Source organism: Pyrgilauda ruficollis, unplaced genomic scaffold (assembly GCF_017590135.1).
Source record: "Pyrgilauda ruficollis isolate IOZ18807 unplaced genomic scaffold, ASM1759013v1 scaffold15, whole genome shotgun sequence".
In the NCBI taxonomy this organism is placed as follows: domain Eukaryota; kingdom Metazoa; phylum Chordata; class Aves; order Passeriformes; family Passeridae; genus Pyrgilauda; species Pyrgilauda ruficollis.
The window spans coordinates 12,127,485-12,141,932 of NW_024513654.1; the positions used below are offsets into that span (position 1 = coordinate 12,127,485).

The 14,448-nt window shown below is 44.1% G+C and overlaps 2 protein-coding genes across 2 annotated transcripts; one reads left to right on the plus strand and one right to left on the minus strand.

Moving 5' to 3' along the window:
- Positions 1–30: 30 nt before the first annotated feature.
- ATP5MK (ATP synthase membrane subunit k) lies at positions 31–2,241 on the plus strand. The gene is made up of 4 exons (XM_041461259.1): positions 31–155; positions 1,037–1,134; positions 1,225–1,320; positions 2,158–2,241. Exons 2-3 carry the CDS (start codon positions 1,048–1,050, stop codon positions 1,315–1,317), a joined length of 180 nt encoding a protein of 59 aa, XP_041317193.1. The 5' UTR covers positions 31–155; positions 1,037–1,047; the 3' UTR covers positions 1,318–1,320; positions 2,158–2,241.
- Positions 2,242–3,412: 1,171 nt separating this feature from the next.
- TAF5 (TATA-box binding protein associated factor 5) lies at positions 3,413–13,788 on the minus strand. The gene is made up of 11 exons (XM_041461258.1): positions 13,253–13,788; positions 11,868–12,108; positions 10,891–11,206; positions 10,064–10,227; positions 9,471–9,606; positions 8,849–8,969; positions 8,103–8,232; positions 6,924–7,088; positions 5,835–6,012; positions 5,516–5,693; positions 3,413–5,228 (listed from the first exon to the last, which is right to left on the minus strand). The coding sequence occupies exons 1-11, from the start codon at positions 13,755–13,757 to the stop codon at positions 5,011–5,013; spliced, it is 2,352 nt and encodes a 783-aa protein (XP_041317192.1). The 5' UTR covers positions 13,758–13,788; the 3' UTR covers positions 3,413–5,010.
- Positions 13,789–14,448: the final 660 nt, after the last annotated feature.

Sequence of the window (14,448 nt, forward strand, 5' to 3'; positions counted from 1 at the left end):
CTCAGCCACCCAGCGGGGAGAGGGCGGGGCCAGGCCGCACCCCGGGGGCCGGGGCCAATCGGCGCGCCCGGGGGCTGCGCGCGGCGCACGCGGCCGCCATCTTGTGGGAGGGCTGAGGCGAAGGGCAGAGCGCGGCGGGGACGGCGGCGGCCCAGGTACGGCGGGGCGGCCCGGGCGGGGTCGGGTCCTGCTCCTGCCGGGGGGGGGGACGGCGGCTCTCCGCAGCGCCGGGGCACCCGCGACCTTCAGCCGCGGCTTGGCTGCCTCCGAGTCCCGGGCGCTGCCGCGTCCGTTCCCCGGCCCGGCCCGGCCCGACGCGAGCGCGGGGTCGCGGGTGTAGCCGGGCAAGGACAGCGGGCTCCTCCGGAAAACAGGACTCGTGTTGTCACGGGGTGCCTTCCCGTCCTCGGAAGGGCGCCTCGGCTCTTGCCCAGGCTTTTGCATCGGTCAGGCGCGAGAAAAGATGACCTTGGCTTGTCGAGTCTTTGCCGCTAGTATGTGGCACGTTTAGAGGGGCTCTTCCATTAAGCTTTTTAACTATGGCACGGTCAGCTAACTTTTACCTGGTTATACGCCAGAGATAACGCTGCTGGATTGGGCTGGGTGAGCGATAGATGACACACAGGAGCTGGGTTAGTGACCGCAGCGCCGTTCCGTGTGCCTGCTGCAGGGACACCGGGGCTGCAGCGTCTGCCGGGCTGGGGATCCGCGCCGGGTCTGGGGTGCCTTTGCGGGAGGCAGAAGATAAGCGACAAATGTTTGTCCTAAACATGACATCCTCTTCAGAAAGAAGAAAAATGTATCTCTAAGCATTAAAAAGCCACTCTGCTTTTATTGTGCAGTGAACCCTTTATTTGCTTATCTGCTCTGGATGTGCCTGCTCCTTATGTTTATCCACTGCTTGCCAAATGTCCTGAAAGTAGATTTGGGAGCAGACAATGGAATTATGAAGCTCAGTGTGGAGATTAGTTTGATTTTCCTATTGATCCTGTCCAAGTGACTTTATATTAATTCCCTGTCCTGTACTGTTTGTTAGGACAAGCAGCCATGGCTGGCCATGACTCGGGATCTCAACACCAGTTCACTGGATTTCAGAAGTACTTCAATTCCTACACCATCATAGGCAGGAGGAACGTATGTATTAAGTACATTGTTTTGTAGTCTTGTGTAATGGTGTTTTCTGGGGCTTAGACTGAAACTAAATGTAACTTTTCTGTTTTCCAGTATGTAATAGCAACGTACACAGGTGTTGCACTCCTTGTCTTGTATTTCAAGTTTAGGCCTAAGAAGCAAGCTCCTGCTGTGACAGATAAGTAAAAGGTAAGTGGCTGATGTTCCTCCAGGACCAAAATGCTTCACTGCCAGGTCAGGAAGCAGTGGCAGAGGACTAGTTGCCAAAAATACAGTGTAATGAGGGACAGAAACACAGGCACATGGACTTCCTATTTACCATTTTAAACCTCAAATAATCTATAGAATTGACATATTTGGGGGCATTCTGAATAAAGTGGATTAATAAAGGGAGTGCAGAAAGTATGGGATACAGTGTTCTTGTTCTTCTGATGTGGTAAATGGGACTAGGGATGGGATGCAGGGAAGGAGGAACAGGAGGATGTTGCAGCAAGACACATCAAGCTTTGCCTACAAATCTTAGGTGCCTCTGGTCTGCCCTTTTGCTGTAAAATAGGGATAACTTGCTTTGTAGGTTATTGAAATAATGGAGTGGTACTTAAGGACTTATTTCTTGACTGTATTAGAATTCAAAGTAGAGATTAATGCAGTCTGTTAAGACCTTCGTTTGTACAGCGTACAGGAGCACCATATGATGGAACTGTGCATGTTGCACACATGATTATTCAAGGCCTGTGCAGAAGTGACTGGACTTGTATAGCAACAACCAAGTGTTAAAAAATTTTGGGGTCACTTTCAAATAAAGAATTTTCTCCAAAATGGCCTTTTGGCAAAACCTGTGGGCTGTCCTCATAGCCTGAAGAAAAGGGTATAAAACAATAATAAAACATTGTGGCATCAGCCACTTCTCCCTGGGTGTGCTGAAATCTGGCTGCTCGTAGCTAAAATAGTTTGGGCTTGGGGCAGGGGGATGCTCAGTTAACATTGTGCAAGAATTGCTATGTTTGACCTTTCTTCTCTTGGCAGGTTCCTGGCATGTCTGAACCTCCAATCTGTGTCAGTGTAATGCAGGCTGACGACCTGTTGTGGATAATAAAATATAAATAATTACTTGTTTTATTGGAAGTATGAAATGGTCCAAAAAAGCCAGAGTGTGGTACTTCTCATTTTTCCTTCTTTGTCAAAATTAGTTGCTTGTAGCAGAGATGGAGCATCTGATTATGTCATTACTATCTTAACTGCTGCTGTTGTAACACATCCTAAGGTGTTCTGAGCACCTAGGAAGGATCTTGGGGCCATAACACTGCACAGGGCCTGCAGCTGATCCAGGCATCTCCACACGTCTGTGTCACAGCTTGCATGGTTTGCAGCCATCTGGTTGCTCCCACTTTTTGCATTCTAAGCTAGTAGCTTACATGGGAACTGTGACATCTTCTGCCTCAGTTGTCTGTATTTTGCACAGAACCTCTTTGGTTTTGATGGAAAATCTCTGAAAATAGGCTGACCCAGTTATGGTATTTGAGCTTTTTCTGTTACTGGTTTCTCTTGCAGAGGGAAGAAGGAAAATGGCTTAGCCTAGTGATGTTAAGTTCCTGTAACTCCACATTCATAAACAGTGACACAAATAGTCCAGTGATTACTTTTCCTGTCTCTTGTGAGCGGAGATGCTCTACCACAGTTAGGTGTGTGCAGCCTCCTCCCTGCCCAACACTCACACGTGTCTATCACATTCTCCAGTGTCTTTCTATAGTGCAATTAACACTTGGAACCTTTCTTAGACGTCATAGTGCTGATGTGGGAATGTGATGGTACCACACTTCTGCCAGCAGCAGGGGTTGAACCATGCTAAAGCTTGCAAATCGTTTACTTCCCAAACTGAGGGCAGCAGGAGGTTGGAATGATTGCTAGAAGAATGGAAAAATTAGTTACAGGGTCTTGATGCTCTCCTTTACTTCATTATTTCTTAAAGCCATTTCTGTACATGCTGTGCCTGCTGAACAGATCTGGTCATCTTTCCCTCCTGAGTTTTGCATAGGTGGCTTCAGCTGTATTTAATTCCCTCACTAAAGAATGGTGGCTGTTAAGAGTGTAATAATGGCAGGAGCTAGAATCTGTAGTCTTCCTTTAGAACAAGATTTATATGGAATGGTTGCTTATCACTTAAACATTTCTGATTACTTTGTTTCTCTTAGTAGAGTTGTCACAGTTACAAACTGCTCTTGCTTACTCCAACCATTAAGGGAAGTAAATATCTTCTTGTAACATATAGACACAAACTAAGTGGTTTTAGTATTTATTATGATATCAAAAGTATAAAACTGTACAAAATACAAAGGCAGAATGTGGCAGTGTTTTCTTTAAGCTGTCAAAAATTGTACTTAAATTTAACTGGTCATATTGAGAGCTAGGAAATTTTGTTGAGGTATCATTACACACAAAAAAAAAATCAATGAAGTTTTACCCTTTTTTCTTCGAAGAAAATATCTAGGTGAGCTTCCTAGTGAATTTTTCACACTTTATTTTGATGTATAATGCCTGCAGTATAGCTTTACTCTGTTAGAGCAAACAAGAGATGAAAGAGGAGGTAGTTCTCCGTTTACCTTAGAAATGACAAGTCTTGTTTTCATTTTCACTAGAGCCAGTAGATTGTTCAAGTGTCCAAGTCCTTACTGTGAAGTAATGAGGAACACAAAACAGATTTCTCTGCACAAATCTTGTAAGAGATTAACAACAAAAACCAACCCAAACCCAAGCCACACTGGACCTGGCCTTTGGTGGTGGAGGTTTTGGTTCAAAGACACAGACGTTCTTCCAGTGTTCTGCATGTTTTACTCTTCTCTACAAATAAACACAGCTTTAGTGGTAGTCCAGAAGGACTCACTGGGTACAATCTTTTTGTGGATCGGAATTGTCACTCAGCAGACAAGCTGGCCTTTCAAAAGTGAACTGACCACACACTTATCCTTTCCTGCTGCTATAATGTTTCAATTTCTTGGCTGGTTTTACCAGGTTTTTCTATATTAAACCTTATGCAGAAAGGATACAGGTTATTAATGTTCTTTTACAGCTAATACAAAGTAAAGGGTTTAAGTCCACTTTTTTAATCGTGACTATTTCAGCTGTGCCTCAGTTCCCCCTTTTTATTTTCTCATACAATAAAGTATGAAAGTAAACAAAGTTCACATTGCGCTTCTGGTTGCTTATCACACTGACAGCACTGGCTACCTTTGAAAACAGTAACAAGATTGTGTTTCTGACACCTCAAAAGAGCACATCAGTTTGAAATCTTTTCAGGACTTAGTACTTGGCTGCATAAAAACCGTGCACGGAGCTCGGCGGCAGTTCCCCACAAGCATCGGGCGCTCGGGCCCGCTCCGTCAATGCCCTGCTTGTTGCTATGATCTCACCACGCCTGCTGCCCAGCCCAGGCTGTAGTGAATCAAACTACATTCTTCTTTCCTGAAAATGGACAGTTTTGCTTGTGTTTGAGACTGATGAAAACATTTGCTATACATAAATTAAGTGCTTTAAAAAAAGCTGAGAACACGTGTAAAGGCTGTTAACTTTTCACAAGTTTCAGCAGAGCTCAGTACCACCTCTGGGAAGAGATGGCTCATTTCATATGTACACATCTATGTTACCAAAAGCACCACGAACAGTTCCTTCTTTTACAGCCACAATGTCTAGTCAATCTCCAGCATTTTCAAACTGCAGATAAATATGAAACAGCAGAACTGAGAACTGCTGCTTGCATAAATTACAGTTTCAGACTCCTTGCAATGGACTCGTGGGATCCTTCTGTTCAAGACATTCCCTCTCGTCTCACATCCTGAGGTCGCTACTGCAATGACTTGGCACAGTCCGTCTCAGCTTCCTGATCTACTGTGAGCTGTAGGCTCCTGCAGCCAGCAGCAGGTTCCTGCGTGTGAAATGGAGATGAACAACTGGGGTTGATTTAGTCATGTATGTGCCCAGTAGCAAGTCCTGTGAGTTTTCAGGCAAGTTTATGTGTCCAGTGGCTGTAGTAAAGTCATCAGTTTCTAAATCTTCAAATGCCTTCACAGCATCCCAGAGACGAACTGTGTTATCCATTGAACCTAAAAAGAAAAAAAAAAACCAGACAGTTTAAAGTATTTTGTTATAAAATAGAATATAAAAAATGGTTCTGAGGAGCAAGTTAACAGAAATTAAAGCTCAGAAAACAAAAGACTATAGCAAGCCTCATATAGCATACTGAATGCACACATCAAAGTTACCAGTCTTTGCTGCTTTTGCTAAGCAAGTGACTCAACTTTGTCTTTCTCAATTTAAGGAACTAATTATATCATTCCTCTTCAGAATTATGGAATACAATGGACACTTCACTGTTCCTGGTGAATTTTACCTGATGCTAAGATCTCCCCATCCCTACTGAATCTGAGCGCATAGATAGTGTCTGTGTGCCCTTTCAATTCGCCAACCATCAAGCCATGTCCAATATCCCACAGCAGAACTCTTCCATCTGTTGCTCCAGTAGCCAGGAATCGTCCATTAGGAGAAAATGCCAGTGAATGAATTGGTCCCTAAAAGACATGGGGAGGCAGCAAAACAAGTTAATTATGTCTACTCACATTCAGTCAGTCAAGCTGTGTTCAGAACAGAACTGTTTAGAATCTCAGCATAGAAATAAAATCACTTTCACACTGTCAGTGGTCTGCCTTTACCTTATGTCCAGTAAATATTCTTACACAATTCCCATTCAAAACATCCCAGAGCCTTATAGTCCTGTCTGCTGAGCCTGTAGCAATATAGTTGGAGTTTGGATGAAATCGGGTACACGTCACGTCTGCAAGATGGCCAGCAAAGATCCGTAATGGCTGGTAGTGATCTGTTGCCCACAGACTGAAAAGAAAAGCTGTATTAATAAAAGAATCCTACAGTCTCTGTATCTGTTGGAGCAACTCTAGAGGAAGCCACAAAAATGCTCAGAGAGCTGAAATACCTCTGCAGTGAGGAAGGGATAACATTTTAGCCTGGAGAAGAGTTGGCCCTGGGGAGACCTTGTTGTGGCCTTTCAGTACTTAAAGGGGGATTAGAAGAAAGATGGGGACAGACATTTTATCAGGGCCTATTGCAAAGGACAAGGGATAATGATTCTAAACTAAAGGAAGGTAGATTTAGTCTAGATATGAGGAAGACATTTTTTACAATGAGGGTAATGAAACACACAAGTTGCCCAGGGAGGTGGGAGATGTCCCATCCCTGGATACATTCAAGGTCAGGTTGGATGGAGCTCTAAGCAGCCTGATCTAGTTTAAGATGTCCCTGCTCATTGCAGGGCTATTGGACTAGATGGCCTTTAAAGGTCCCTTCCAACCCAAACTGTTCCATGATTCAGTGACCGGTTGCACAATGAGAAAAAAAAAGTAATTGTGGAGTGATTTCTTATGGGTCAGTTTATTGAATTAGCAGGGTGGTTTTTAGAAAAACATATTTTTCAGAATGGAGAAATAAAGAATATTCTGTCAATCTGTCAATTAGAGGAGAATACTTCTGATCAGAGGGTCACTTAGGAGGACAATATCTCTTTAGTCATGATATATTACTAATGTGTGTTGAAAAAATAGAAAAAACCATGAGATAATAAAATGTGTGTTGAAAAAAATAGTAAAACTGCATTAACATTTGTTCAGTATTTTAACTGACATAAAATTTGATTAATAGAGTGGGCAAGAGTATATCAGCTAATGAATTTTAGGGTTGATCCACCACAAACTGATCCAGACAAGTAAAAAACACATGCAGTTTCTTACCGAGCCACTCTGTCATGTCCACCAGACACAAAGTAATAACCATAAGGTGAGAACTGTGTATCCCAAACTGGATAATTGTGTCCTTTATATCCCACCAAACACGTGAATGTTTGGAGACTCCACAATCTCACAGTGCCATCCTCAGAACAGGACAACAGATAGTTCCTGTCACAGGAGAAAGTATAGCATATAACATATCAAACTCACACAGGGGCTGTATAAATATTGCACAAACACTGTGAAATGTTCATGATAGAAGTGTCCCCTCATCAGCACCAGTTTGGCATGTTTCCCATAAATCAGCATTTCAGTGCAGTAAGCAATAATAACCAATTCAAGCAGAACCCAGTCCTAGGCCCTTATGCAAAAAAGGAGATGATTTGACATTGATGATTCATTCTGATGGCACTTAATACTGAGGGGAAAAAAAACCAAAAAACACACCACAGAGGTTTTTACTCAGGAATTCCAGTTACAGGAAAAAATTACTAGTAAACTGCTACACTGTATTATTTTTTTAAAAGATCTTCTGTTACAACTCTGAACAAAATTTCATGATTCCCTGAAAGAGAATTCATATCATGCTCTCATTCTCAATTATAATTATAGACTATATTTGTTCCACACAAAGTTTACTTCTCAGCTGTGTTTCTGTGGTGTCTGTTTCCTGACTAATCACAAGTAAAAGCAAAACCTGAGACTTTTAAATCTCTTTTCCACTGTCCAGACTCCCCTTGTTATACAAAGGTTTTTAAAGGTACTGTTCCAAACCTTCTGAAAATAAAGTCTCAATAGAATATGAGAAACTTGAAGTACAATTATGTGCTACTGAGACTTTAAGTTTTGCAACACTCCAAGTTATAAAAGTGCTGCAGTACTTTTCCTCTCTATGTATCACTCAGTTAAAACCCAGCTTAAACTACAGTTTGCAGAACTGTAGTTTTGTCATCTAAGTCCTAAATCTCCAAAACAGTGCTGGTATTCTCAGCTATAGTTGATTTCAGTAATAGCTGACAGAGCTCAACACCCTGAACTTTATGAGCATTTACACAGTTTCTTACAAGCTGCATGAGCAAGAATTGCTTTAGCTGGAAAAAGCTGCATTAAGAATATGTTCTCATTCAGTAGCATGCAATTAAAACTGAAGACAAGCAAACTAGTTAGCTTGTAAACTTTTACCTATCAGGACTGAAGCTGGTGCCATAGACAGGTCCACTGTGACCATATAAAATCTTCAACTCACTTGCTGTTTTCTCATCCATGATCCTCTCCAAGACATCATCTGATTCTTTGTCAATGAGACTGAGGTCTGCAAGATTTCAAAGTTCATGTATCAGAATAACTGTCAGAAGTTCAAAGATAAATGTCATCATGACATAATCTCAGTTAAAAATCAAGATTTAGAAATGTTTGCATAGGATCCAGCTTCAACCACAACACAAAGCAGCAAAATTAAAGCAGGCTGGTTTCCATGAATTTGAGCAGATGTTTAGCTAAGAACATTCTTTTCCAACTTTCTCAGAGTTCCCTCCTTTCCCCCATGGTACCTGTAGTCTCCCTCCTAGATCACCAAACCCCAACTGTCTACGACACCCTGTAGTTACCATCCAGTTAAGAAGCAAGATGGCTAGTTCCACACTACTTATGGCTAGTTCCACACTAGTTATGATAGTTCCAAGCTCTGTGCACTGACCACCTCATAGCAGGTGTACGTGACCAGATTTCTCATTCCTTTAAAACTGTTTCTAGCATGCAGGTAGCATGTAGGATGTAATCATATATTTGTGCATATATTGTTTCTTCAAAGTGAAGCATCCAACCACTGCAGCCAACTCTCCTGCCACAGGTATCTTCTTGTCTGTTCAGGCAGAAGACAAATGTCACAAGTTATGTATGCTCATATTAAGTGTTACTGTCTAAATTACCTGCAGCTGTTTTCACACTACGTAGCTTTTTTGGAGTCACAGACCACACTCTGACAGTAGAGTCAGCAAAGCCTCCTACAATCATGCTGGAGTCATCTGTAATATCCACTGCAGTCAGACCCTACACACAAAATATCCAGTTATACTGTTTGCACTCTCATTACACATTGCAAATATTACAAAATCTTAAGAACTATTAAAAAGGTAATTTGACTAATTTACAAAAATAGGGAGAATTACTGTAGGATGAACATAAACATATACAAATTCTTGCCCCATTAAAAATAAAGGTTTATGTATGAAGTACAGTCAGAACTGACAAAGAGTATTGCTTTCCAGTACTCCAGTGCAAAACACTTACTATGTTCTGCAGGAAACACTTAGGACAGGAAAAGCAAAAGAAAGAATTATAGCAAAATCCAAGCAAAACCAAGGAACATGGAAATTTTATAGTTTAAGGAGTCTTTGAAGAGAATTTTGAACATTTTGGAACATAAATTTGGCAATGTTTAATCCAAATACTTTGATTACCCTTGCCAACACTGTTGTCTTTTTTCTTCAGCAAGAGTGATGCTCATAATTTTGATTCCCTTTCCCCTATTACTCAAACTCTTTTACCAACCTGGTAAGCATTAAGGAATGTGTAGAAACAGATGGAGGGCAGGCACTCTGGCCCAAGACGCACTCGCCTCGCAGCTTCCTTCATATTCATTACTTTATCCAGCTTGTCAGAGTCTTTCAGTTCTGGCAGAGGAATTCTAGACAAGAAGCACACATTTTTACCAAAAAAAGCACTTTCCTTACCGTTAATCCAAAGAGAGTGAAACCTTTGCATGCAACCTCATACCTCAGTATTCAAATAAGAAACAAGAATTAGAAAATATAAAAGACTATGTAGAAGACTAACTGATGAGAAAGAGAGCCAGCTTTCAGAATTTCAGACAGGTACTGGAACAAGATAAACAACTGGGCATGACCTGAAATATTAGTAGGTAACCAAGTAAAATTTCATCAAGGGAAATATAGATTGACTTGATGGACAATGACAGAGGGTTATAAGCCAAGGGTTCCATGACCTCCCTTAGAAGTCTTATGGCTAAAGCTGTGTACAGCCAAAATAGCCAAAATTATAAAAATGCCATGTGAACAGAGATGCAGATTTGACTTGACAAGACTGGATTTTAAAAACTTCTCTACACATTATTTCCTTAGTACCTGTTTTGGGGAGGAGCATTAGGGTCCTGTTTTTTACTTTTTGACCCTACATTATCTTTTTTAGGTTTTTTCTTCTTTGGCTTTCCTTCCTCATTTTCTCCTTCTTCATCTTCATCATCCAAAGGCACATCAAACTCTGGTTCTTTCAATAAGCCGAAGAAAACCTACCAGCCAATAAAAAAATCACACAAGACAAAAAAAGTAATTGTGTTCTTACTGAAAACCAGATTTTTTAATGGTGACTTTTCAATGTAGTAGTCCAAGCAATAGAGCTTCCCCTTTAAAGCTGCTCTGTTTAATATTACAGCATATATAACTGCTTGGCCCATAAGGAACGTAGTACATTTTCTTATGGTTTATCCAGCCAACTGATCTGGACAACTGTTACGTTCTCCTACCATCTCTTAGACCTTCCTCAAAGTGCAATCCCCATCCTACCTCATTTATTTGTATAGTACTGTGGTACTATACACACAGCTCTTCTAGTAACAAACTGGTAGCAAGTCAAAATTACTATCTGTTGTACAAAAGAGGAAGCCAAATAGTCAGGTGTCCATTTTAAAACTCCAAAGTAATTAATGAGCTAGTTTTAGTTCAGTGGGCTGAACACAAGGTTGTATCTCAAAAGGATTCAGCAGTTTCGTCCACCTGACAGCAATACATCTTGATCTCTCTACTCCTGTCAACACCTGTTTGTACAGTTCTCTTCCTTTGTTCTGTTCATGCTGTCTTTTAAGATATCAAGTTATGATTGTCAATCTATATTAAGGTATCTCCCTGAAAAAACAGGGAGATTTGTAAAAAGCACAACAATCTTTGTGTCCTACCTTTGCTTTATTAGCCTCTCGTTTTGCCTCCCCAGCCAAGCTTCCAACCATAGCATCTATCTGTTGTTTACTGCGAGGCATTCCATCAAAGATATCAATGTAAAGATGCTCCTGAACAATGTTCCAGATCTGATTGTTCTGCTTTTCCTGAAGATGCCTCTTCAGGAGCTGGTAAGAGTCACGGGAAATGCGCAGCACAAACTTGCTCGTTCGGAAATCCAGCATGGTCTCGTTACCTTTCATGTGTTCTTTTTTGGTTAAGCTCGACAATACGCGCAGATCATCTTGGTAATAGCACTCCTGATCCCCATGAAATCTATTGAAACAATTTAAGATATGGTAAAAGGTTCAGTCACCCAACTTGTTATAAAACAGTTGTGGCAAGGGACATTTTAACTATTTACAGAACCATTTGAAGGGAAACAAAGTTATACTTTTGGATTGAAGTATTTCACAATGGTCTGAATCCACAAAACAAATTAAATTCTATTTTCTTCTTAAGTGATAAACAATTGAAACATAGTAAGAGTACAGAAAGTTATAGATTAGCCAGAAATTAATTTCTTTAAGCTCATTTCAATGTACATCCTATGATATCAGCAAACACTTATAGCATTCATTATTTTGGCATCTCAGTGCAATCTTCCAGTGATAAAAACTGACCCCACAATCTCTCCCTAAAGATGCAGAATCTCTTCATTGATACTTTTGCAGCATGGAGCCCATCAGCACACCACTAATATGGTTCAAACTCTGTCAATGCACAGTTCACTAGTTTGCACATCGTTCTAACAGGAGATTGGAAAAGAATTTAAGAACAATTACTACAACCCATGGCACTGTTACCTGAGATTTCAAATCTCTTCAATCTCTTCAGAGAAGAATACATATGCATATATATGTATATAAATAGCTCACAGATTTAGCTGAAGTAGCAAACACAAAATAACACAAATGCACAAATGAAAATTAATTACCTTTCAAAAAAAGACTTTGCCTCACTCTCATGTTGATTGTAGACCAATTCCAAGTACATGTGCACAAAGAGAGGATAAAAGAGCTGAGACAGCTCTGCCCGGTGACAGTCCAGGGAGCACTCGATGAAGTGTTTCAGCCCGCTGTAGTACTCCTCGTAGAGCGTGGGGTCCCCTTGCTGGTTGTAGGCTGACAGCACCGCGCTCACGTCCGGCTGGTCCTCCACAACCACCGCGCCCCCGACTGCAAAAGCACCAGCCAACAACAACAGCTGCTCACACAGTCTGGAAGAGCCAGCAAACAAACAAACAGCGGCCACAACCCCCTGGTCAGGCGAGCAAAACACGTCCTGTGCCCATTCAGCACCGAGTCTAAACAATACGGGTGAGAGCACATCGGTCCAGCAGCCAATCCTCTCCAGCAGTTTTTTGGACTTTCCCTGCCAACAGCTGCACACTTAGCGCCTAATTCAGCCAGGATTTTAGATGTAAAGGAAGAAGCCACTAACATCACCAGAACGAGTGATTTTATTGCTAGGGCTAGAAACTCTTCAACAAGGAGCAGAATGCAAAACATTCCCACTATAATTATTTTGCTTCCAGTAAACAAGCAAGTTAAGTAGACTAAGTGAACAATTCACCAAGACCACCACACAACCATCACAGAGCAGGGACACGTAACACTGACAGTTCTGTTCCACACAGCAGTTCTTACACACTTCCATTGTTTTGTCTTTCATATAAAAACAGTAATATCTGGTGATGCCAGGAACAAGCTGACTTTATGCTGTACACTCGCTGGAACTCAGACTAGTCATTCCTGAAATTCCATTATTCAGTAAAGCTGCCTCACAGAACACCTTGATTAACAACACGTAGAATTGAATTACTCAAAGGACATCTCAAGTACTCAGAAACTCGATAAAGAAATGCAGAAAGCCTCATCTACAAATATCCCATGGCTCCTTCACCAAAACATCAGCAGCCTGTACATCAGACCTCTGTTCTCATCCCTGCGGCCAGATCCGGGACAATCCCCACTAATTACAATGGAAACTCCTGTTCCCGCTACTCGATCAGTTGCGATGGGACACAAATACAAGCCGGAGCATTTCTCGCTTCACCGTGCTCCCTGCAAATGCGAGAGACCCTGTCCTTGGTCCCTTGCTCCAGGAGATACGCATTTCTCCAGGGATTGTATGGAGAAATGAGACACCCAGTCACCTCCCGGAACGCCGGGCTAGACCCTCGGTGGCACCGAGAGCCTGACACCAACCCTTGTGTCCCAGCATAACGGAGAGCCCCGAGGCTGCGAGCAGCACACGGGCTCCCCGCTTCCCGGAGTTCCCGCCCAGAGGGACCGACCCCGCAGTCCCCGCGGGCCTCACCTTTCCCCGGCGGCACGGCGGCAACTGCAGCCACCCCGGGGCTGGAAGTCGCGACAGTGGCGACGTTGCCTCCTATGGCGACGGCGGCAGCGCCGGTGCCCCGGCCGAGCAGCGCCTCGCCGGAGTCCCCATCGCTGCCGGAGCCCCCCAGGAGCCCGGCGCTGGCGGGGCTGAGGGCGCCGGCACCCAGGTCATCACCGAGCAGGCGGGCTTCGCGACGCAGGATCTCCTCGGACTCGCGGAGGTTGCTGCGCCGCAGGAACTGCAGTACGGCCACAAGCGTCTGCCGGTCCAACGCCGCCGGCGAGGCGGCCGGGCCCGGCGCCGCGGGCTTCGGGGGTGCCGCATCCCCACCGGCTCCCGCCGCCTCTCCCTCCGCCACGGCGGCCGGGGCGGCGGCGGGAGCGGCGGCGGGAGGCACCGCGGGCGGCGGCGGCGGCGTCCCCGCCTCGGGGTCCGGCTGCACCGCCGCCACCTCTGCCGGCTCCTCATGCAGCGCCGCCATCTTGCGCCGCCTTCCATTCGCCGGCGGCGCACGGCCGCCGCCAGGCGCGGCCGCCCTTGCGACAGTGAGGGCAAAGGAAGGGCAGCGCTGCCGCTGCCTCCACCGGCACGCGCGGCTTCGTTTTGCGACGCTGGCGGGAGCGCTTTGTGGCAGCGGGGGCGCGGTGGGGGATGGCGGCGCCGGGCCGGTGTGAGGGGCCGGGCTGTGTGGGCACGGCGGGGCTCCCTGCAGTGCAGGGCCGCTGAGCTGCCCGGATATTTCGAATACTGCTTCTTTTAGCCGTGTTAAATAGAGATTCGGTGATAATTGTCGAACGGCTGAGAGGACTGGGGGTGTTCAGCCTGGAGAATAAAAGACTCCAGGCAGACGCTGCAGCACGTTCCAGTGTCTAAAGGGCTACGAGAGAGCTGCAGAGGCACTTTGGACAAGGGCATCTAGTGACAGGACAAGGGAGAATTACTTTAAACTCGATTAGATATTAGAAAGAAATTCTTTACTGTGAGAGTGGTGAGGCACTGGCACAGGTTGCCCAGAGAAGCTGTGGATGCCCCATTCCTGGAAGTGTTCCAGGACAGGTTGGATGGGGCTTTGAGGAATTTGTTTTAGTGGAAGGTGTCCCTGCCCATGGCAGGCGGTTGGAACTAGATGATTTCTAAGGTCCCTTGCAACCCAAACAATTCAATTATTTTAC